The following is a 24,715-nucleotide window of genomic DNA, read 5'->3' as shown; positions in this document are numbered from 1 at the left end:
CCCACGACTGGACGCTCGGCTGCCCCGCCCCACTGCCCGCTGGCCCTTCCGCTTCACTCAGCGGCGCCAGGGAGCAGGACGGGCACCGGGGCCATGGAGAGGACAGCGGGCAAAGAGCTGGCCCTGGTAAGAGGAAGCTGGGGATCCTCGGACCCCACGTCCCTAGTGTACCCCCAGATTCAGAAACTCCAGGCGACCGCCCCTCGTTTTCTAATCTTTCTGCAAAATGGATGTGCCTTGGAGTCCCCATTTGGGGATTCAGAGTTCCTGACCCCGTGAAGCGGCTAGTTTGGGGGATGGGGACGGGGGTCTGAGGAATCTCAGGAGGAGGTGACAGATTCTTTGTGACATTGGACTCTGGGATATCCCCAAATGATACTCCATCCACTCAAGACCTGGGAGAAGGGTATCCGTGGCGAAGACCTGGGATCCCACCCCGAGTCTTGAATACTCTGTTCGGGAAAGTGGGCCAAACATAAAGGCAGGGGGCTGAAGCCGGAGGGACTTCCCTGAGCCCGCCTCCACATCCAGGCGCCGCTGCAGGACTGGGGCGAGGAGACCGAGGATGGCGCCGTGTACAGCGTCTCCCTGCGGCGGCAGCGCAGCCAGCGCTCGACCCCAGAGAGGTCTGGAGAAGGCCAGGTGAGGAAGGGACTGAGGCGAGCAAGTGAGGGCGGACTCAGCTCAGGGGCCTGGGAGTTGGGAGGAGAGGGGGAAGCTGGAGAGCTGAGGGTGAGCCTCCCTAGAACTACGGGGCCAGGAGGAAGGGCGGAGCTAAGAGGCGACCAGGTGTGTGGAAAGGGCCTGGGGGCGGCCAGGTGACTTGGTTTGAATCCAGGAAACGGGGTGGGGCCAGGTGATAGCGCTCCCCCCAAAGGCGAAACTGACCGGCAGGGTGCAGGAAAGCAGAACGGAGGAGCGGCCAGGTGGTGATGGGTGGGACTCAGGCTTGGCCAGTGAAGCTTGGCTGCAAAACTGCCTGAAGCCTGGGGTGGCGGGGTGAGGAGGGCACAGAGGGAAGTGCTAGAGTAGTGGGGTGTCCTGCGGGGTTGATGTGAGCATTGCATGATTGGTGTATATTTAGGGAGTCTCGGAGTTTCAGAAAAGGACACAGTCACACCCCCCCAAAAAAAGTGCCAGAGATGGGTATAATTGGAAACAAGGTGCTTGGAACGCTCCTCACCTTATTTCATTCACTGCCCCACTCCCCCGCAGACCCCCATCCCGGCTACCGACACCTTCCTTCATTACCGAACCAGCAAGGTGCGGGCGCTGAGGGCCGCCCGACTGGAGCGGCTGGTGCATGAGTTGGTGTCCGGAGACCGCGAGCAGGATCCTGGCTTCGTGCCTGCCTTCCTGGCCACCCACCGGGCCTTTGTACCCACAGCCCGCGTTTTGGGTTTTCTGCTACCCCCGCCACCGCCGCCGCCACCACCTCCTGCTGGGTCAGTCATTTTCAGGAGACCCGCATGTCCCCATCCCCAGAACCCCATCTACCTGCGCACACACACATACACCTCAAATTTAGAACCGAGGTCCTAACGCCCTATAGCTCTGTTCCCATCTGATAGAGGCTTTCTTCCCAGGGTAGACAGCAAGAGGACAGAGGGACAAGATCTGAACTTCAGCAAGAACCTGAGGTCGGTTTCCATTCCCGTCCACACCCTCGACCCAAGGGAGCGTGGGGGAGGGATCTCAAGGTCGGGTCTGACGACTGCAAGGTTGGGAACGTTTAGATCCTTGGACTCAATTTTGAGCCACACACCCCTCTGTTCAGGGCTGTAGTTTCGGTGCTGGGTTCTTGGCTGCGAAATCATCCTCAGGACTTCCGGGATCCCCCTGATCATCAGAACCTAGGCAATGTCCGAATCTTTTTGGGCTGGGCAGCCCCAGGAGGGGCAGAAGCCAGGGAAGCAGAGAAACTTCTAGAAGATTTCTTGAAGGAGGCTAAGGGAGAGCAGACAGAGGAGGAAAAGCGACTGGCTTGGTCAGGTAAGGGACAGTCAATTCAGGTGACATTCTGAGAGAATACCACCTGCCCAGCTCCAAATGACAGACCCCGAATACATTTTATTTATTTATTTTGGTGCTTGGGAATAAACTCAGACTTTTGTGCAAACGTTATACCCCTGAGCCACACCCCCCAGCTCTTGGACAAAACTCTCTTCCCTCCCTCCCTCCCTCCCTCCCTCCCTCCCTCCCTCCCTCCCTCCCTCTCTCCCTCCCTTCCTCCCTTCCTCCCTCCCTCCCTCCTTCCTTCTCCTTCCTTCCTTCCTTCCTTCCTTCCTTCCTTCCTTCCTTCCTTCCTTCCTTCCTTCCTTCCTGTGGTCTATGCATGTGTTCATGTGTGTGGGTGTACATGCACATGTGTGCACATGAATGTGGAAGGCAGAGACAATACTAGGTGTCTTCCTCTATTGCTGTCTCTTAGGATTGGAGACAAGGTTTCTTCTTGAACCCGGAACTCACCCATTTGGCTAGACTGCCTGGCTATTGAGCCCCAAGGGCCTCTTGCCCAGGGTTTGGCTTGCAGTCAACTGTTCCTGGGTGCTGAGGATCTGAACTCAGGTCCTCACACTTTCATGGGCAAACATGTAACCACTGAGCTATTTCTCTAGCCGCGTGGGCAAGGCCTTTAATTTTAAACTAAATAACCTTGTTTTCTCCACCTGATCACACATTTAGCAGTTGCCTAGTGTCCTCCTGCATGCAGAGATCCTCTGTCCTCTGATTTGGGATGTCACTTAGTGGCTGAGTGCTTACCCAGCCTAGAACAGTAACCTGGGTTCAAATCCCAGGCCTACCGTTATGTGGCCTCTGTTAGGTCTCTTCCCCTCTCTGAGACCAGCTCCCTTAAGTGGGAGTGATCATGTACCTGCCTCGTGGAGTCTCCACTTAACAAATGTTGAACCACTAGCTCTGGCCTCGAAACAGTGGACTTGGGTTCCCACCCTCCTGGGAAGGACATCTAACAAAATCAGTAAGCAGTAAGGGCTGGCCAAATGTCTTGGTGTTTTGTTGAATTTGTATTTATTGTCATTGTGTGTGTGACCCAGGCATATGGATTCTTGCAAGCCACAGAAGGTATAATCCCTTGGAATCTGTTCTCTCCTACCTTTCTATGGGTTCTGTGGTTTAATGACTGGCCCATCTGACCAATCATATTATTAGTAAGTGGTTTTCTTTTCCAAGACAGGCCCTCATGTAGCCCAGGCTGGCCTCAATATGTAGCAAAGATAACCTTGAACTTCTGACCTTCCTGCCTTCATATCCCCAGTGCTGGGATTACAAGCACCACAGTACCTGGTATTAACTTTTGCTACTATTGTAGCTTTTGTTGTTCCTTTGTTTTTTAAAAGATTTGTTTATACTTCATGTGTTAGAGGGGCTTTCCTGCTTTAAGTGCACCCTGTGCTTGCAGTGCCAGCCAGTGGAGGGCAGAAAAAGACATCCAATCCCCTGGAACTAGAGTCACACACAGTTGTAGCCATTATTTTGTTCTATTTATTTACTTATTTTTTCTCAATAATATATTTTTTATTCATTTTACATCCTGATTACAGCCCCCTCCCTCCTCTTCTCCTAGTCCCGCCCTTAAAAATTCCCCCCCTACCACCTCCCCTTCTCCTTAGAGGAGAAGCCCCCCTTGGGTACCACCCTACCCCAGGACATCTAGTCCCAGCAGGACTAAGCAAAAAAGTCCAGGCAGGGGAAGGGTATCCAATGGCTGGCAACAGAGTCAGAGACAGCCCCTGCTCCAATTGTTAGGGGATCGAATGAAGACCAAGCTACAACTGTGTAGGAGCCTGGGTCCAGCTTGTTTTATTTTTTGCCATGTCTTGCTACGGCCCTCATGCTGACCATATCACTAAGTAGTAGAGGATGACCTTGAACCGATTCATGGTTTATGCAGTGCAAGGGAACTCAGGGCCTCCACCCTGCTAGGCATATACTCTACCCACTGGGCTGTATCCCCAGCTCGCAGTGTATCCCCTCACAGTGTATCCCCTCACAGTGTTGGAATTCATGCCAGGAACCTAGTATTTTGTTTGTTTCCAGGTTTCTTGTTTTTGTTTTTCAAGAGAGGGTTTCCCTGTGTAGCTCTGGCTGTCCTGGAACTTGCCCTGTAGACCAGGCTAGCCTCAGATTCACAGATGGCCTGCTTCTGCCTCCTGAGTGCTGGGATTAAAGGCATGTGCCACCACCCACCCAGCTGTTCACTGTTTTTTTTTTAATGTTTATTTATTTATTCATTTATGATGCTGGGGATGGAACCTAGCCCAGGCAAATTTCCCCTGAATCTAACTTTTTAGATGTAGTGTAGTGTATTGGAGTAGTGGAGTGTATTGCCAAAATGTCATATTAACACCATACTACAGGTACTAAGGTATCCACAAACACTAAAACAGAAGAATTTGATTGTAAGCTAGAGGCTAGTCTGTTCTACACAGTGAGTTCCAGACCCTGCCCCCACCCTGGGCTACATAATGAGACCCTGTCTGAAAATAAACAAAGTTGAGGATAGAGAAAACTATTTACAAACCCCACTCAGGTATTATTGAAATGTCACTTCTGGGCCTGGAGAGAGAGTGCGACAGACAAAGGGGTGTGCTGACAATCCTGACAGTCTGGGTTTGATCACTGGTACACATAATGAAAGGAGAGAGCAGACCCCTGAAATTTGCATACACACAATAACTGAGTGTAATTTTATTCATTCAGGTATTTGTTTATTTACATTTTATTTACAGGTGTGGGGAGGGGAGCACTCGATTGCCCGAGTATGCTAATAAGCCATCTCAATAAACCTAACTAAAGTTTTAGGGTATTTTTTTGGGGGGGGGAGGGGTTTGTTTGGTTTTGTTTGGTTTTGAGACAGTGACAGCGTCTCTCTGTGAAACTCTGGCTGGCCTGGAACTTGATATGTAGAGCAAGCTGGAGTTGAACTCGTAGAGAGCTGCCTACCTCTGCTTCCTCCTGAGTGCTGGGAAAGAAAGAAAGAAAGAAAGAGAGAGAGAGAGAGAGAGAGAGAGAGAGAGAGAGAGAGAGAAAGAGGGAGGGAGGGAGGAGAGGAAGGAAGGGAGGGAGGAAAGAGAGAGAGAGAGGAAGGAAGGAAGGAAGGAAGGAAGGAAGAAAGGAAGGAAGGAAAAAAGAAAGGAAAAGGAAGAGAGAGCAAGACCCCGCTTCTCTGAGGCTGCTTTAGTTTTCTGCACATCATTCATGGTTGATTCCTGGCTTCTGTGCATCCTGTGAGCTCTGGAGCAAAGGCTCTGATTGGCTTTGTCACCAGAAGTAGGGACAATCCAGCTTAGCTAACTGAATGGTTGGTTACAACTCTGCTTTTACAGTCACCCGCCCCCCATGTTGATCTCATCCTGATCTGATCTGCATCCCTAAATCCTCACTGTTTAATCCTTTAATCCCTGAGCCCAAGTGGCCCAAGTGGCTGGAGCTCTGCCCTGCAGTCCAGCCACTTAGCTACACCTACCGACAAGTCTTTTCTCTCCTTAATTGATTACCAAGAAGTTTCCTTCTCCTGTCATTGTTTAAGAATCTTTTATTTCATTTATTTTATTTGTTGTGTGGTGGTGGAGTGGCTGTGGGAATGGAAGTCAGGTCTCTCCCTTTATCGTGTGGGTCATGGGGCCTAAACTCCCCTTGTCAGGCGTCTTTACCAGGTGAGCTATGTCTCCAGCCCTTAAGAAAAAACTTTTCTCTGTGAAGCTAGGGCTTGAACCTCGGGCCTCACACCTGTGTTCTGCCGTTGAGCCACATCTCCAGACAGACAAGGATTTGGGGTTTGGGGTTGGTTTTGTGGGGTTTCTTTTGTTTTGTTGAAACAGTGTAGAACTACACCTGCCTGAACTCACTGTGGAGTTTCTGCTGACCTCAGATTCCCAATTCTTGCTCCCTTAGGAGAATAGGTGTTCTCCACAACATTACCAAGAAATGATGGCTATATTTTTATTTTTAAGATTTATTTTTAATTATATGTACGTGGAGGGTAGTGTGCATGAGTTCAGGTGCCTGCAGAGGCCCGAGGTATTAGAGTAGTTGTGAGCTGTCTGACTTAGGTGCTTAGGACTGAACTCCAGTCTTCTGGAGTGACAGTATGCGCTTTTAACCTCTGTGCCATCTCTCCAGCCCTCTGTTTTTCTATTTCAATTTATTTTTTAACATTTATTCATTTATTTTCATGATGAGGCTCCCTCACCTCACTGTGTGTGTGTGTGTGTGTGTGTGTGTGTGTGTAGGTCAGAAGACAGCTCTCAGGATTTTTTTTTCTCCCCTTCTATTCTACGGAAGAGATTCAGGTATTCAACTTTGGCAGCAATCTCCTTTAATCACTGAGCCTCACCACACCACCTCACCCCACCATGAGACAGGTTCTCACTCCATAGCTCAGGCTAGCCTGAAACTCACTGTGTGGTTGATGCTGGCTTTAAACTCATGGCAATCCTTCTGCCAAACGTCCTCCCACCAATGCTGCCATCAAATCAAAGGCATGGAAGGGGGGACATTATAGACTAAAGAAAACTTAAGAACATGGCCAGGTGTCATGGTTTATTCTTGTAATTCCAGCTGAGGATGGGCAGCCTAGAGTCAAGGCCAACCGGGTGTAGAAAGCCCTTTCTCTCTCTCTCTCTCTCTCTCTCTCTCTCTCTCTTTCCCTCCTTCCCTCCCTCCCTCCCTCCCTCCCTCCCAATTTATTTACTTATTTTATGTATATGAGCACACTGTGACTGTCTTCAGACACACCAGAAGAGGGCATCTGATCCCATTACAGATGGTTGTGAGCTACCATGTGGATGCTGGGAATTGAACTCAGGTCCTCTGGAAGAGCAGTCAGTGCTCTTAACCACTGAGTCATCTCTCCAGTTTGAAATCCCTTTCTCAAAGCAAAACAAAACAGCAAACACCAGCCAGAATGGGCTGTTGAGACAGCTCCATCAGGCAAAAACACTTGCTGTCAAACCTGATCACTTAAGTTAGAGTCTTGGGACCCACAGGGTGGTAGGAGAGAACCAACTCCCATTGTCCTCTGATCTCCAGAGACAAACCATGGCACGTGGAGACCCACAAGCACACGCACAATTAAATATGTAAATAAATGCTTTTAAAATCCACTCAGTGTGTTCATACACTGCCTAGAGTCACACAGGCTGGACTCCATGGTGGTGTGGTGTGGTGAGATGGCTCAGGGTCAGGCATAGTGGACAAGCTCCACACAGCCACATGCCCTGGGCCATATTTAAGAGTTTTTGTTTTTTGTTTTTTCTTTCTTTTGTGTATGTGTGTGGGGGGGGGGGGAAGGTGTCATTGTTTTGTTTTGAGACAACGCTTCACTTTGTAGCCCTAATGAACCTCAATTTCACATGAACCAAACCACACTTGCCTCTGCCTCCCACAGCTGGATCAAAGGCTAGCCTCAGCACACCTGGCCAAATTTGGAAGGTTTTGTTTTTTCTTTTCTTCCTTCTGTATTTTCTTTCTCTCCATTGACTTTGTATATGTGTATGGGTGTTTTGTCCGAGTATATGTCAGCACATCGCATGTGTGCATGATGCCCACAGAGACCTGACGGGAGCACTGGATTCTCTGAGACTGGGGCATAGACGATGGTTGGCTACCATGTGGGTGCTGGGAATCCAACCCGGGCCTTTGGAAGAGCAGGAGGTGCTCTGAACTGCGGAGCCATCCTTTTTAGCTCCAAAGTGAGTTTTAAACAACTGTATCTATTTCTCAGGCCCTCCTAGGATTGCCCAGACCCCCGGATCGGAGTTTGCGGAGGACTGTGTGGAAGAGGAAGGCCCCAGTTCAGAAGGCCCAGAGCTCCTGGACTTCAGCGTGGATGACGTGGCAGAGCAGCTGACCCTTATGGATGTGGTGGGGAACCCCCCCCCCCACCGCCAGCGGCACGGTGGGAGGGCAGCAGGAGGCCTGAACGATGAGCACACATCTCACCCGCATTCTCCCCTACCCAGGAGCTCTTCTTGCGCGTGAGGTCCTGCGAATGCCTGGGTTCCATGTGGTCTCAGCGCGACCGGCCAGGAGCTGCAGGCATCTCTCCCACAGTGCGTGCCACCGTAGCCCAGTTCAATACGGTGACCGGCTGCGTGCTGGGCTCGGTGCTCGCTGCGCCCGGCCTGGCGGCCTCGCAGAGGGCACAGCGCATCGAAAAATGGATTCGCATCGCCCAGGTATGCATCAGAGATGAGGCTCGGGTGGGGTTCAGGCATTGTAGGACACAGGATTGGAGAAGCTGAGGATCGGAGACTGGAAGTGAGTGTGGTGAAAGACTAGTATTGCGGTGGGAGAGTGGAGAAAGAAGGGAATAGGGGTAGATGGAAGAAGCCAGGTTCAGCTGAGAGGTTTGGGGTTGGGAGTCGGGGGGCGGGGGGCAGAGAGGCTCCTGAAAGGCAAGGGAAATATCTGTTTGCATGTTTAGTTATGAGACCTGGAATCTGACCTGGTATCAGAAAATCCAACCACAGCCTGGGTATAGAGGCACATACCTGTAATCACAGCACTTGGGAGGTGGAGGCAGGAGGATGGAGAGTTAGAGATCAGCCTTGCCTGTGTAACCAGACCTTGTCTTTAAAACCAAAACAAACCACGAAGTTACTATAACAAAGGAGCTGTGATTGGGAGATGACAGCAGTGGAGTGTGGCTGCTGACCAGAGCTCCCCTCTCACCCCTAGCGGTGCAGGGAACTACGAAATTTCTCTTCATTGCGAGCGATCCTGTCCGCCCTGCAATCTAACCCCATCTACAGACTCAAGCGCAGCTGGGGAGCTGTGAGCCGGTGAGTTGGATGTCATGCACAGTATGCCCTATCCCAGGTGCCCCCCTCCCCACTCCCACCCCCGCTGAGCCTGACTGTGCCCCTCTCACCCCTACAGGGAACCGCTGTCTGTTTTCAGGAAACTGTCACAGATTTTTTCTGATGAGGATAACCATCTCAGCAGCCGAGCGATTCTTTCCCAGGTATTAGGAACCCCCGAATTCAAGGGATTCATATTTGTAACAACACCACTTGGGAGGCTGAGGCAGGAGGATCACTGTGAATTCGAGGTCAGCCTAGTCTACACAGCAAGCTAGCCAGGGTGATATAACAAGACTAGTGTGGAACTATGTGAGACTGTCTCAAATATCCCAAGAGTATGGAGATGGGGAGAGGGGCTCAGTTGGTAAAAGCTGGCTGGCAGATGTGGAATTCCAGCAGCCAGCGCGGGAGGCATACACAGATGGACTTGGGCTCACTTGATAGAAATCTAGCCCAAAACATCAGTCTTCAACTTAAGCGAGGGACCCTAGCTCAAAAATACAAAGATCAATATAGGAAATGCTTGGTATTTATTATTTGCTTATTATCTATGTGTTTATTTATTTAATGTTTATGACTGCTTGCCTCCATGTATGTGTGTGTACCACGTACATTCATGGTACCTACAGAGATCAAGGAGAGCATCAGGTAGGTTCCCTAGAACTGGAGTTAGAGTCATAAACGCTAGAAATCAAACCCAGGTCACCTTCAAGAACAACAAATGCTCGTAACCACTGGGCCATCTCTCCAGCCCCAGGATACTTGATGTTGACCTCTGGCCTAATGTACGAGCATGAACACACACGCACAAAGGGCTGGGAACAGATCTTAATCATAGGTGTGAAGCCGGTATAATTCAGGTCAGGTGGTGTAGCCTCTAATCCCTGCATTTGGGAGGTGGAGGAGGATCAGTTGTTCAAGGATGGTTTTGGTTACATAGTGAGTTCAAGGGGTCTTGTCTCAAGACAAAACAAAATTTTTTTTAAAAAGCAGGGCCTGGTGGCACATACTTTAATCTTAGCACTTGGGAGGCTGAGGCAGGTGGATCTCTGAGTTCAAGACCAGCTTGGTCTGCATAGCAAGCTCCAGGCTAGCCATGGCTTAGGAGGCTCTGAGCCTAGGGAAGAGTCCTTCCTTTGGTGGTCTTGTCCGCAGCAGCCCAGCTCTCCTCTTTCCGGCTTGTTCTCTCTACTCACACTCAGTCTTCATTCAGCGAAAACCAAGAAGCTCAGAGGGAACGATTCCCTGCAGCTAACGTTATGGCCCGGCGAGGGGGTGGGGGTGGGGCTGGGGGGGCACCACGCTTGGGGAATTACCTTGATAAGCAGGGTTGTGACTGTGGGCCAGTATGTCCGACTTACTGTAGCAGGTGTCAGCTGTGATCAGAATCGGGAGTTTGTCCTCAGCGTGAATTCTGTGCAGATGAACATGGAGCTAGATTTCTGGCTCTGGAATATTCTGTATCCCTCAAGATAGGTGTGTGCTTTGCCCACTCGCCCCCTGCATGTCTCTCCCAAATGGCTCTCCCTTCAAGAAGCACCCCCTCCCATCATTTTCACCGTCCCCTTGTGTACCCAGTGCCCCTTGTTTCTGCTTTCCCTGTCATGAGTTATCTTGACTCTCCCATCTTTCCCTCACTAATGGTCAGACAGTTTGTCACCCTTGGCTAGTCAGCACTCAAAACAGCGCATGACAGCACAGTAGGTATTCAGTAAACACCAAGCAGGGCTGGAGCTGGGGCTCAGTTGGCAGAGGCTTACATCACATGATGAAGCCCTGGGCTCCATCCCCAGCACTGTATACAGTGGGTGAGGTTGGAGCCTAGTGGTGGTGGCACACACCTTTAATCCCAGCACTTGAGAGGCAGAGGCAGGTGGATCTCTGAGCTCCAGGTAACACAGACCAAGTTGCAGGACAGCCAGGGCTACACAGAGAAACCCTGTCTTGGACAAACAAACAAGACAAAAACCAAACCAAAAAAAAAAAAGGGTGAGGCTGTCCAGACCTGTCGCCGCAGCACTCAGGAGGCAGAGGCAGGAAGGTCAATTCAAAGTCACTCTGTGCTACAAAGAGACTTTGAGGTCAGCCTGGACTACATGAGATCCTGTCTCAAAAACAAAACAAAAATGGGGGAGGGGAGGAAGAGTCTTGTTAATGGATAGAAAGAAAATAGGTAGATAGCTCTCCTCTGTAAACATAAGACTCAGGAACAGAGAGAGGCAGGAGGATCCCACATTTACAACCAGACTGGGTTACAGTGAGACCTTGTCTCAAAACAAAATTAGGGGGAAATAAAATCAAAACTGAGATCTGGGGAGCCAGAGAAATGGTCAGTGGTCAAGAACACTTTCAGCCTTTGAGGGGACCCCAGTTTGTTTCCAGTGTTCACAACCACCTGTGACTAAGCACCTGGGGATCTGATGCCCTCTTCTGGCCCTTTGAGGTACTGCATACACACCGCTGCCACCCCTGCACCCGCTGCCACCACCACCACACAAAGAACCCCCAAACAAAACAAAACCTTCTAGTGAAAGTGTGTCTCAGGTGAGGGGCCTTCAATGGGCAGAAAGCCAAGCCCCTGTGTGACAGCCATTATTTCTAACCTACAAGAACCAAGCACACCCCTGCCCTCCCAGGGGACTCCAGTCCAGATGGGGACAAAACAGACCTTGCTGTTCAGAAGTGTGCTCAGGTCCTGCCAGAGATCCCCAGTCGGCAGTTCTAAGTAGACTGGGGACAAACATTTTCTTCCTGTCCACTCTGGTCTCGCCCTGACTTCCGGCTTTAACTGTCCATAGGCTAACTCCACGCCCCGTTTGGCATTAACAACCTATTTGTGATGTTCTTTTGTTTTAAGACAGGGTCTCCTGTAGGATAAGGAGGACTTTGAGCACCTGATCTTCTTGCCTCTGTGTGGGGTGCCGGGATGACAGGAATACACTGACACAGGCAGTTTATGCACTGCATGGGATGGGACCCAGCCCTTCCCACTACAGCCCTAGCCCCCGGCTTGTGACTTACTTGTGTGTGTGTGTGGAAGGATGCTCATACCACAATCTGCTTCTGGAAGTCAGATTGGTCCTCTCGGGTGGGTCCTGGAGATCCCACTTGGGTTGCCAGCCTTGGCAGCAGGCCCTCCTCCTTCCTGAGCCAGCTCAGCTGCCTCCATATGTGCCTCCGTGAGAAGTGTCAAAGTGGGCCTCGGATTCATGTAGTCTTTCTCTTCCTCTCAGGAGGAGACCACTGAGGATGATGACTGCCCCTCAGGAAGTCTGCCATCAGTAAGCAGTATGGTTCATGATGGGGATCGGGGTGAAAGGGGAACTCTGGGGGAGTGGTGTGGGGTCAGTGATGCCCATGAATAACTGAACCTTTGGGGGTTGCAGAAACTGCCCCCGGGTCCTGTCCCCTACCTTGGCACCTTCCTCACAGACTTGGTTATGCTGGATACAGCCTTACCGGATACGTTGAAGGTTTGACCTCCCACCCTTGACTCTTGACCCCTGACCTATTATCCCCAACACAACAGTTCTCCAGACATCCAGCTTTGATCTAGCTTGAACTCATATTTCCCTCCACCCCCGCTTACCATAGAGACTTGTGCCACCCTAGCTCTTAAGCTTGACTTTTGACCCTTGACCCTTGACCCTGGATACTATAGCTCAAGCCAGCTTTGCCCCCTCAGGGAAACCTCATCAACTTTGAAAAGAGGAGGAAGGTAAGTGGGAGGGTGTTGGGGATGGGTGAGATGCCCAAGGGTGGGAGGCAGGCTGAGGCAGGATCTCAGTAGACACCCCCCCAGGAGTGGGAGATCCTGGCCCGAATCCAGCAGCTACAGCAACGCTGCCAGCGCTACAGCCTGAGCCCCCGCCCGCCAATCCTGGCTGCACTTCGAGCCCAGCGCCAGCTCAGCGAGGAGCAAAGGTGACCACTGAAACAAGTCCACGTCACTCATTCAACCCACCCTGCCTTCCCTTCCAGAAATATTCCAGGCCCCATCTTGAAGGCAACTCCACCCCAGGACCTTTCTTTTCTCCCGCCCGAAGGCCATCACCCTCCTCCAACCCTAATCCTGACCCACCCTACACTCCGGTTTTAGCCCTTACTGTTCACTTTGCCACTCAGCTTGACTGTCCCAACTGTTCTGATCTTGTTATCCAAATCTGCAGCCTTGATCACTCAGTCCTAGTCTGAGGAACTCTCTCGCTGTCCAACTCAGTCAGCCCGTTGCTTCCACTCACGTCCAGTTGATCCCCCGAATTACCTTACCCTGAACTTTAGAGCTGGCCTGGTTCTGCTCTGGAATCTCTGCTTTATTTATCACTTTCAGTGCCACACACATGCCGGGTGTGACCCCTATGCCACAGCCACAGCCCACTGGGGGACTCTAGCCAAGCACTCTATGTATGAGCCACACCCCTAACTAATCTCACCTGTGAATGTTTTGCACCCCACTAACCAAACAGTTCACCGCATCTGTAATGCACCCTGATACCCCAGTGATTCCCATTTCTAACCTGACTTTGACCCAGGGCTCTAACCCCTCTCCTCCTCACCCCAGAAGTGGTTCACATCTCATTCTAACCGTTACCTCCTCTGCTTCCTGAACCTCTCTAGCTACCGAGTCTCCCGTGTTATTGAGCCACCAGCTGCCTCCTGTCCCAGCTCCCCTCGTATCCGGCGACGCATCAGCCTCACAAAGCGTCTCAGTGCGTGAGTGTCGGGATGTGTAGGGAAGCCATGTAGGTAGAAACTGGGGCTATCCACTCCTGGAGGTAAGACATCCCTTGTCCTTACCCTAGGAAGCTGTCCCGAGAGAAGAACTCATCTCCTGGCGGGAGTCCCGGGGATCCGTCCTCACCTACCTCCAGGTGAGTGTCTGAGGCAGAGGGGACTAGAGATGCCAGGACAAAAGACACGCCAGTCCTCCCAGTCTGATTCTGTGTTTTTACCAGTGTGTCTCCAGGTTCACCCCCATCCAGCCCTAGAAACCGAGAGCCTCCTCCTCCGGGCAGTCCTCCAGCCTCCCCAGGGCCTCAGAGCCCCAGCACCAAGGTACCAGGACAATCTGTGATTTTATAAAGGACTGGGGCACCCAAGGCTCAGAGTGTGTGCATGCGTGTGCGTGCGTGTGTGTGTGTGTGTGTGTGTGTGTGTGTGTGCGTGTGTGTAGAACTGCAGGTATGTATCACAGAGTCTGGCTGCTCTCTGTTGCTTTATCTGGGAGACTGGACATCTCCACCGCCAATGAGCAATCACCTACCATTCTGGCTTCTCCTCAGTCAGTCTGACCTGGATCCCCACCTATCTGCAGGCACATCAGGAGTGATCACTACAACTTTTTTCCCTAATGAGCAGTACTCCAGCTAAATGTATGTAGTACAGGCCTGTAATCCCAGTAATTGGGAGTTGGAGGTAAGAGGATCATGAGTTCAAAGCCATCTTTGGCTACATTATGATTTTAAGCTCCATGACATCATGTCTCAACAACAACACAAACAAACAAAAAGTACTGGCATTGAATCTAGGACCTCATAAAGGCATTATCACTGAGCCGTGCCGTAGGCCCTCACTGTCTTGAGACAGGGTCACATTAAGTTGCCCAGGCTAGCCTTGAACTTCTACCTGAGCCTCTCAAATAGCTGGGATGACAGTTCTGTGACAGCAGCTCCAACTGTCACTTCCTCAAAGACATACAAGTCCCTAGGCTTGCCTGCCTGCACACATGACAGGGAAATACTCCAAACATCCACAGGATGACGCATGTGGCTGCTCGGCTGCTCTCTGATGGGGTACTGTAGGTTTCCAACTGTGAGCACACCTGTGTATGCACACTGTACACTCTCTGCTTAGGATCCTGCTGTGGCCTTTGCTTTGTGGGTATATGGGCCCTGTGTCCGTTTCTTTCTGTGACAGAGAACTGTGGTTTGTGTGTGATGGCATGACATGTACCCAGCCTTGTGCGTGTACCCTAACTGCGTGGTGCCCAGGCTCTCATGTGTGAGGACTCTGTGAGTGCTGTGTGTTCATCAGTTGATTGTATACAGTGGGGTGGGAGCCTCGTGCTTCTCAGCACACAGCTGAGCAAGGCTGCAGCCTCCGCCACCCCACACTGCCTACAGCTCTCCCTGACCATGGACCCACCAGGGCCCTGGCCCGTGACCTTGACTCCGAGCAGCTCCCGAGTTCCCCTCCTCGGGCAGCAGACGTCAGAGGCCCGCGTCATCAGAGTCAGCATCAACAATAACCACGGGAACCTGTATCGGAGCATCTTGGTGAGGGCTGGGAAGGGACAGCCATGTCTTAGATCTGAGACCCAGTCACTTTCACACCTCTTCCTCTTTAATTTGTTTTTAAATTACATTTATGCAGTGTGTATGTGAGATCAGATGACAGCTTGCTGGAGGAGACTATTCTCTTCCCACCATGCGGGTACCAGGGACTGACCACCGAAACTCAGGTTGTCAGGCCTAGCACAGCCTCCTCCCGCTGAGCGTTTCACAGGTCCTTTCTCGTTCTTCTCCAGCTTACTTGTCAGGACAAAGCCCCCAGCGTGGTGCAAAGAGCCCTGGAGAAGCACAATGTGCCCCAGCCCTGGGCCCGTGACTACCAGCTCTTCCAGGTCCTGCCTGGGGACAGAGGTAAGCAGAGAAAGCCTGCAGCCTGAGCTGGGCTTGGGGCCCATGGGTTCTGGCAAAAGCAGCTGAAGAGAAGGTTTATCTCGGCTCATGGTTCCGGAGCTACGGTCCATCGTGGCGGGGCAGGAAGGCAGAACTTTGAGGCCACTGTTCAATCAGCACCTGCAGCTGGGAAGCGAAGGGAGCCGGATGCTCCGTGCTTTCTCCTGCAAAAACCTTTTTTTTTCTTTTTCTTTTTGCATTACATATATTTCATTTTTGAGCGAGGCCAAGTGGTGGTAGCACACACCTATAATCCCAGCACTCGGGAGGCAGAGGCAGGCCAATTGCTGAGTTCGAGGCCAGCCTGGTCTATAGGGTGAGTTCCAGGACAGTCAGGGCTACACAGAGAAAAACTCTGTCTCAAAAAACAAACAACAAAAATCCCACAAGCAAACACCAAACACCCTCACCTTTGAGTGGGCGACATCCATGCCATGGTGTGCATGTCAGACAACTCAAGGGAGTTTATTCTCTCTTCATTTTTTCCTCCCATGTGGATCCCAGGGATGAAATGTCTTTTGTCAGGCAGGCGGCAGGCATCTTTACCTGCTCAGCCATCCCATGGGTCCAGACTGTGTTGGGGTTTTTTGTTGTTGTTTTTTTTTTTTTGTTTTGTTTTGGCTTGTTTATCTTTTTGGCTTTTCAAGACAAGGTTTCTCTGTGCAGCTCTTACTGTCCTGGAACTCACTGCAGACCAGGCTGGCCTGGAACTCAGAGATCTGCCTGCCTCTTCCTCCTGAGTGCTGGGATTAAAGGCTTGCGTACCACCAGCTGGCTTCTTACTGCGCTAAGCAGTGTGGAACCTTAGCCCATTGGATAACACCACCACATTCAGGCAGGTCCTCTGCCTCAGTTAGTCTAATCCAGGTAACAGGCCCAAACTTGTCTCTGAGATCATTCTAGTATTCGAGTTACAATCCTCACCAACCATCACTGCCCAGCTTGACCAGGTCTAGCAAGGCCACAGGTCAATCCAGGCAGAGTGCTAAAGCACCGTGAAGTCTGTAAAATGTCTGTCCCTTCACTCTGTGAGGTCAGGAGGTTCTGGCTCAGGATGGTCTTTCTGGGGTTGTGAGGCAGTGATACTGGCCAGGGTCTGATGGGAAAACCTGAACTTGGACTGGGACAGGGCCAAATGACCTTAGATTCAGGAGTACAGAGTTGTCCAGGATTGGTCAGAAATTGGCAAGACGTGGTGCTTTGAAGCATGGTGTGGAGCGAGCTGCACACCAGTGAAGCATGCATGAGCCTGGCAGGGTGGCAGGATGGCTCAGTGGTAAGAGCACACACTGTTGGAGCAGAGGACCCAGGTTTGGTTCCCAGCACCCATATCAGGCTCTTGACCACCTGTAACTCTAGCTCCAGAAGGCCTGACCCCTCTGACCTCTGTGGGCATCTGCAGTTATATACATACTCGTACACACACAACTGAAATAATAAAAATCTGAGCTGGAGAGATGGTTGAATTGATAAAAGCACTGGTTGTTCTTTCAGAGGACCCAGGTTTAATTCCCATTTATAGCTCCAGGGCTCATAGTTCCAGAGGGTGAGAAAAGCTCACAACACCGATGGCTCACATCCTGGATGGCAAGCAGAGTCCTTACATGAGATGGTGCATGGCTTTAAACTCTCCAAAGTCTGCCCCCAGTGATGTACTTCTTCCAACAGAGTCATACTTCTGTGCCTCCCCAAACAGTGTCCCCAATACTGGGACCAAGTATTCAATGCCCAAGACCGAGGGACTCAATTCAAACCCACACCCCACACATGTGCTCAGCGTCCTTCCGGATTGAGTGGGAAAGCCCTTAGCTTCTCAGGCGAGAAGTAGAAGGCTGGTGGAAGTCACCTGGAATAACTGTCACAGCCCGAGTTTGCCCGAGAAGCGGTTTCGGGGAGGTTAGGGTGTGGGAGAAAGTTGCTCAAGGAGCCCCCAGAGTTTGCAGGTCATCAATGTAGCCCCTGTTTCCATGCAGAGCTCCTGATTCCAGACGGTGCCAACGTCTTCTACGCTATGAGCCCAGCTGCCCCTGGTGACTTCTTGCTTCGTCGGAAAGAGGGGACAGGACATACACTGTCTGCCTCCCCAACCTGAGGTGGTGCTCTCCTTGTTCTGGGCCAGAGGCACAGCTGATAGCTTGGAACTTGGATTCTACTACTATCAAAGTAGGGGCCTATTTTCTGGAGAGCCTCCACCCCCACTCATGGAAGCTATTTTGCTCTGTACCCCGGGGATCCCCAGCATTAGGCCATTGGACCCCATCTCTCTGACTCCCTGAGCCCCTCCCTGCCCATTATTCTAAGACCATGGATGTGTGAGGAGAGTGTAAAACTAGGAAAAATTAAGAACCCATAGAGCTGGGAGCTTAGCTTAGGTGGGCGAGCACCTGCCTAGCAGGCCCCAGACCCTGGATGGTTTCTCAGCACTTCTAAAAATAAAAGTCTTCAGGGGTTTTGCACTTCGGTCACATCCTAACATCCAGGACTTTGAGATCCAGCACTGAGCATAACCAACGAGGTGATGCTCACCCACAATCCCAGAGCTTGGGGGAGGGGGAGGAGGGACGGATCAGGACAGTCATCTTTGGCTACATAGTGAGTGCAAGGCAAACCTGGGCTACATCATGAAACCCCATTCAAAACAGAAAACTCCCGAGAAGAGGTTGGGGAAATCCTAAGGGAAGTTCAGGGTTTCCTTGCCCACAGATTCAGGAGGGGCGGTCCTGCTTTTCTGTCACATTCGTGGATAAATGGGAAGAGGGAAAAGGTTATCCATCCCTTGCAAATACAGACAGTGAGAAACTGGGCATGGCGGTGTCTGTCCGTCGCCTCAGCACTGGGAATGTGGAGGCAGGAGGATCTTGAGTTCAGAGTCATTTTCAGCTGTGTTGTGAGTTCCAGACCAGCCTGGGCTACTATTCCTGTCTGAGAGAGAGAGAGGGAGAGAGGCGGGGGCAGCAGCATCGATGAATCAAGACAGAGGTGAGCTCAGAGGCTCAGAGGCGGTCTGGAAATAGTAACCGCAGCAGCACGCCGGCTTCTGTGCAGCATGCCTGCTTCTGTGCAGCACGCCGGCTTCTGTGTTTTGGACTTCTTGGTTTTGGACTGGACTCTGACGGGTTCTGTGTCTCACCGAGTTCCTTCTGTCTCGAGAGACCTGCGCAGTGGCTCAGTGGAGAAAGTGTTTGCTATGCAATCATGAGAGCCTCAATTCAGAGCTCAGCACCTACACAAAAAACAGGCATCACTGGGGTGCATCTGTCATCCCAACTCTAGGATGTGGAGACAGATCTCAGGGGTTCTCTAGCCAGGCGGTTCAGAGTGAGACCCTGTCTCAAAAAATAATGTTGCGGAGCCATCAGGCTGGCTCAGAGGAGCTTGCCAGGCAAGCATGGTGACCTGAGTTCAATTCCCAGGATCCACGTAAAGGTGGAAGGAGAAAACTGATGTCACAGAAATGTCCTCTGCCCTACATGTGTGCACCAAGACGTGTGCACCCAGCACATCCTATCTATACACACAGACTAGCAATAAGGAGATAGTTATAAAACTAAGATGGAGCCGGGCGTGGTGGCACACGCCTTTAATCCCAGCACTTGGGAGGCAGAGGCAGGCGGATTTCTGAGTTCGAGGCCAGCCTGGTTTACAAAGTGAGTTCCAGGACAGCCAGGGCTACAGAGAAACCCTGTCACGAAAACAAAAACAAAATCAAAAACAAAAACAAAATCAAAAACAAAAACAAAATCAAAAACAAAAACAAACAAAAAACTAAGATGGAGAATGATAGGCACCTGGCCTCCATGTGCATATGTGAGAGTGTGCACACACAGGCACTGCACACACACAAATCCTACTGGAATAGGCACAGGCCAAAAAGACACTGATATCTCCTGCATTGAAAAGTCCAGCAAGGGTCTGGAGAGTTTGGCTCAGTGGTTAAGAGCATTTGTGAAGGCCCCAGGTTCTATTCTCAGCACTACACAGAGGCTTACTACTTCCTTGGCACTAGGCACAGATGTGGCGCACAGACATACATACAAAATAACAAACCTGTTTAAAACAGACAAATGGCCAATAGGGCTTACTGTCCTATGCCTCCTCTCATCTGAAAAGCCTTGTAGGTCTGGCTTCAGGTACAGCGGGATCCAGGAACTCAAACTACATCGTCAGGATTTTGTTGTTCTCTTGACTCTGATTTGTTCTGAGAATAAGATTGTTCCCCCTCAAATTCACTCACTTCCTACGGGAATAGAGCCCCCGATCCTCAGCCACTGAAAGTTAAAGCGCTTTTATGAGACAGAAGGTACTCCAGATGGGCTGGCCATTCCATGCTCAGGAGGCTGAAGCTGAAGTGTGGTGGGTTCAAGGCCAACCTAAGTTACATAAGAGACCCTGTGTCAAAACAACATGAACACTTTCCCTATGTTTGGCTTTGGGCATGGTAGGTGAGTGCCCTGCCCCTGAGCTACCATAAAAAAGGGAAACGCTGCGTTGCCTAACTCTCCTATCGTGAGTGTGGACACATGACTAATTCTTGGCCAAGTTGGTCAATTCCAAGGACTACTCTTGTTTTGTTTTGTTTTTGACAGGTTTCTCTATGTGTAGCCCTGGCTGCCCTGCAATTCACTCAGTAGATTAGGCTGGCCCTGAGCTCACAGAGACCTACCTGCTCTGCCTCCTGAGTGATAGGATTAAAGGCGCTTGTCACCAACTGGCCAACTCCAAGGGCTACTCTTAAAGGGGAAGGGTGAGTCTTCCCTTTCCACATTTCCCGATTTCTGCTGGTTACAATGAAGATATGAGGTGACCAGATGGTCAGGTGGTCACATCCTCTGAATAACTGAGCCACAAGAGGGAAGGTGCCTGAGCCCCCCCTCCCCCCAGCCAAACACCAAACACCTGCTGTGTCGACGGCTGTCGTGTGGACGGCTGTCGTGTGGACAGTAATGTCAGAAATAAATTGCTTCCACTTCCTGTTATTATTTAGGTTTGCCCTAGTACCAAAAGGACCCCAGCACTCAGGCAGAGGCAACTTCCAGGATAGCCAAGGCTACACAAAGAAAACCAAATCAGGGGCTGGAGAGATGGTTCAACAGTTAAGAGCCCTGTTTGCTTTTTCAAAGGTCCTGAGTTCAATTCCCAGCAACCACGTGGTGGCTCACAACCATCTGTAATGGGATCTGATGCCTTCTTCTGGGGTGTCTGAAGACACCTACAGTGTGCTCATATACATAAAAATAAATAATTCAAAGTAAGAAAGCCAAACCAACCAAACAACAACAAGGAACATTCTTGGGTGTCTTGATTTTTTGGTCTCTGTCATAATTATGTGGAGTGTGTGTGCGTGTGTGTTACTATCCACCTTATTTTTGAGACAGACAAGGTCTCTCACTGAGCCTGGCACTCACGTTCAGCTAGGCTGGCTAGCCAGTGAGCTTCAAGGACCCCTGTCTCCATCTCGCTGCAGTGAGGTTTCATGCAGAGACTCTTCATCCTGCCTTTTCCAAGAGTGCTAGGATTTAAACTCTGGTCCTCTTTCTTGCACAGCAAGCACTTTATCTCCTGAGCCTTCTCCTCAGCTACTGTTTCCCATTTGTTTGCTTTTGTTGTTGTTTTTTAGTCAAAATCTCATTCAGGCCAAGGTGGCCCCAAACCTGCTGTGTGTGGTGGGGTTCCCTCCTGCTCTGTCTCTCCTCTGGGGCTACAAGCACACCTACCTTCTGCAGGCTTCAAAGGTTCACTCCCCTCAGGGTAGCAGGGGCAGCCATACAGGCTCCATACACTGCAGGATACAGTGCCCTGGCCCCTATTTGCTGACATCCCAGAGCAGGCTCCATGGGTGGCCATGGTCATGCCTGAACCAGACTTCCAGCTGATTGGCCAGGACCAGGTTCTACCCCCATCCATGGAACTGGCAGAGAAGCTTCATATCCCAGGGCAGAGAACATGCCTTCAAGGTGGGTGTGAGAACTGTGAGGAGGAAGAGAGAATTCTGGTGAGTGAGGATAAAAGCCATTCCTGTTCTGTGCATTGTCTTAATGGCAGATACAAAAGGGCCATGTGTCAAGGGCCCATTTCAGTACACACCATGCTTTTTTAACATTTCTAATTTTATAGTTTATTAAGTGGGGGGAGGGGGAAAGTGCATGCCCCCAACAGGACACATGGAAGTCAGAGGACCACTTTTAACAATCACCTGCTCCTTCCACCGTGTGGGTCCTAGAACTCAGGTTGTCAGGGTGGACTGCACGAGCCTGCACCCGCTGAGCCCTCTCGCTGGCCCAACCCCATGCTGTTAATATTTATTGAGAAGGTTTTCTTTCTGATTTTTTGCTTTTGTTTTTTTGTTTGTTTGTTTTTGTCTTTGGAGACAGGGTTTCTCTGTGTATTCATGGCTGGCCTTAAACTCACAGAGATCTGTCTGCCTCTGCCTCCCAAGTGCTGGGACTAAATGTGTGCCCCACAATGCCCAGCTAGGCTTTAAATTACTTGCCTATTTTTATCTATTTTACCTGTGAGGGTTGAATTGGAGCTACAGTTGTGAGCCACCAAATGGGTGCTGGAGCTCAAACAAGAGCAGTGAGTGCACTCACTGTTGAGCCTTCTTTCCAGCCCAGGTTTCTTTCACGAGCACCAGTTCCTGGAGGCTATTTTGACATGTCATCTCTCATTTGAGCTAACCTGTGAGTGCTTCCCACCCATTTCCAGGCCAGACACTGTTGCACACGGCTATGATTGCATGGGGCTGGGGTGGGAAGAGGAGCGGATGAAGATCCCTGTGAGTTTGGTCCTTTGATACATAACCAGACTGTCATCAAAAGTAATTTTATTAAACATTTTCTAAAGATTTATTTATTTATTTTATGTATATGGGCACACTATCGTGCTCCGGACGACCCCACTTGCTCCAGCCTAAAGATTTATTTATTTGTTATATCGAAATACACTGTAGCTGTCTTAAGACACACCAGAAGAGGGAGTCAGATTTCATTACTAATGGCTGTGAGCCACCAAGTGTTTGCTGGGATTTGAACTCAGGACCTTCGGAAGAGCAGTCAGTGCTCTTAACCACTGGTCTCCCATCTCTCCAGCACCCCCCCCCCAAATTTTTTTTGGTTTTTTGAGACAGGGTTTCTCTGTGTAGCCCTGGCTATCCTGGAACTCACTCTGTAGACCAGGCTGGCCTCGAACTCAGAAATTCGCCTGCCTCTGCCTCCCAAGTGCTGGGATTAAAGGCGTGCCCAGCCCCAAAAAGGATTTTTAAGGCATATGCAAATGCTACAAAAGCCCATTTCCTGAGGAAGAGAGTTGCCCCAATATCTGACTTTTGTTGTTGCTTTATGTGTTTGAGTGTTTTGCCTGTGTGCATATATGTGTGTGTATGTATGTGCACCACATGTATTCAGTGCCCATGGTTGCTAGAAGAGGGTATTGAATCTCCCGGGTCTGGAGTCACAGACAGTTGTGAGGTACCATATAGGTGCTGGGAATCCAACCCAGATCCTTTGAGGGATTTAACCACTGAGCGATCCTTCCAACCTCAGGCATCTGCCTTTCAATTTGATTGACTTTGAGATAGGATCTTGACGTGTGGTCCAGGCTGTTGTTGAATTTATGGCTGTCCTCCTGCCTCAGCTTCCTAAACACTGGGATTACAGATGTATGCTACTACACCAGCTTCCTACCTGTATGTGCCATTGTACTGTCTTTTTAAATAAAAATTATGTGTACACGTGTGGAGGTCAGAAGACAACTTGCCGCATGAGTTCTGTCCTTCCACTATACAGGTTTCTGAAGAGTGTCACACTGACCTCTGCCTTTATTGCTGTTGTTTTATGTGTTATATGTTTTGTGTGGTTTATATTGTATGTATTTTATGTGTGCCACTTCTGTCACTCAGGTCATCTGGCTTGGAGACAAACTGCCCCTGAGCCACCTCCCTGGCTCTCTATTCATGTATGTATGTATGTATGTATGTATGTATGTATGTATGTAGTATGTATGTATGTATGTAGTATGTATGTGTATATTATGTATGTATGTATGGGTCTTAGTTCCTGTTCTATAGACCCCACAATCAAGGAAACTCATAAACTAAGAGACTTAATTGGAGACTTGCTTACAGTTGCAGAATGTAAGTCCATTATCATGGTGGGAAGCACGGTGCTGGAGTGGTAGCTGAGAGCTCACATCTGATCCTGAGGCTTAGCACAAGGGAGACTGGGCATGTCATTGACTTTCAAAACCTCAAAGCCAACCTCCCAGTGACACATGTCACCCAAAATGGCCACAGCTTTTTAAAAAAATGATTTATTTTTATTTTATGTGCATTGGTGTTTTGCCTGTGCATGTCTTTCTGAGGGTGTCAAATCCCCTGGAACTTGATTTACAGACAGTTGTGGTTCTGGGAATTGATCTCAGGTCCTCTGGAAGAGTAGTCACTGCTCTTTACCCATGAGCCATCTCTCCAGCCCTCAGGGATGCACTTTTTTTTTAAGATTTATTTATTTTAAGGTTTATTTATTATTATATCTAAGTACACTGTAGCTGTCTTCAGACATACCGGAAGAGGGCATCAGATCTCATTACGGATGGTTGTGAGCCACCATGTGGCTGCTGGAATTTGAACTCAGGACCTTCGGAAGAGCAGTCAGAGCTCTTAACCACTGAGCTATCTCTCCAGCCCATTTGTAGCTGTCTTCAGACACACCAGAAGAGGAAGGGCATCAGATCCCATTACAGATGGTTGTGAGCCACCATGTGGTTGTTGGGAATTGAATTCAGGACCTTTGGAAGAGCAGTCAGTGCTCTTAACCGCTGAGCCATCTCTCCAGCCCAGTCCACCAACTGGGATCCAAACATTCAAATATATGAGCCTATAAAAGCCATTCTCATTTAAACCACTGTATCATAAATGTATGTATATATGAATGTATGTATGTATTCATCTATCTGCCTACCTATCTGTCCATGGGTGTGTCAATGCATGTATGCATATGTGAACATATACATACTTGTATCTGTGTATATGTGTATATCCATATATGTGTCTGTTCATGTATGTATGTATCCATGCATCTACCCATGTATGTATGTATGTACGTACTATGTACTTATGTATGTATATGTATGCATCCACCTATCTCTGTATTTGGGGGGTTCTGGGGATAAACCCAGGGTTTTCCACCTGCTAGGCAAGTGCTGTACCAC

General features: G+C 50.0%; 1 protein-coding gene across 6 annotated transcripts; it reads left to right on the top strand.

Annotated features, from left to right (window-relative positions):
• Positions 1-22: 22 nt before the first annotated feature.
• Rgl3 (ral guanine nucleotide dissociation stimulator-like 3) lies at positions 23-18,312 on the top strand. Of its 6 annotated transcripts, none has more exons than XM_006510613.3 (19): positions 23-126; positions 532-642; positions 1,216-1,445; positions 1,592-1,640; positions 1,778-1,992; positions 7,748-7,887; positions 7,986-8,201; positions 8,704-8,807; positions 8,905-8,989; positions 12,062-12,109; positions 12,215-12,301; positions 12,514-12,546; positions 12,631-12,752; positions 13,446-13,541; positions 13,631-13,699; positions 13,784-13,883; positions 14,951-15,103; positions 15,355-15,469; positions 17,482-18,312. In XM_006510613.3, exons 3-19 carry the CDS (start codon positions 1,304-1,306, stop codon positions 17,598-17,600), a joined length of 1,893 nt encoding a protein of 630 aa, XP_006510676.1. In that variant the 5' UTR covers positions 23-126; positions 532-642; positions 1,216-1,303; the 3' UTR covers positions 17,601-18,312. The 6 variants fall into 6 exon arrangements, 4 of the variants coding, with proteins under 4 accessions (XP_006510676.1, XP_011240910.1, NP_076111.2 ...); NM_023622.4 differs by having other exon boundaries at positions 38-126; positions 1,587-1,640; positions 17,482-17,964; XM_030244617.1 differs by lacking the exon at positions 23-126 and having other exon boundaries at positions 516-642.
• Positions 18,313-24,715: the final 6,403 nt, after the last annotated feature.

The sequence above is a fragment of the Mus musculus genome, chromosome 9 (assembly GCF_000001635.26).
Source record: "Mus musculus strain C57BL/6J chromosome 9, GRCm38.p6 C57BL/6J".
In the NCBI taxonomy this organism is placed as follows: Eukaryota; Metazoa; Chordata; class Mammalia; order Rodentia; family Muridae; genus Mus; species Mus musculus.
The sequence above is the reverse complement of the archived record's forward strand: the minus strand, read 5'-3'. Positions and strand labels throughout refer to the sequence as shown.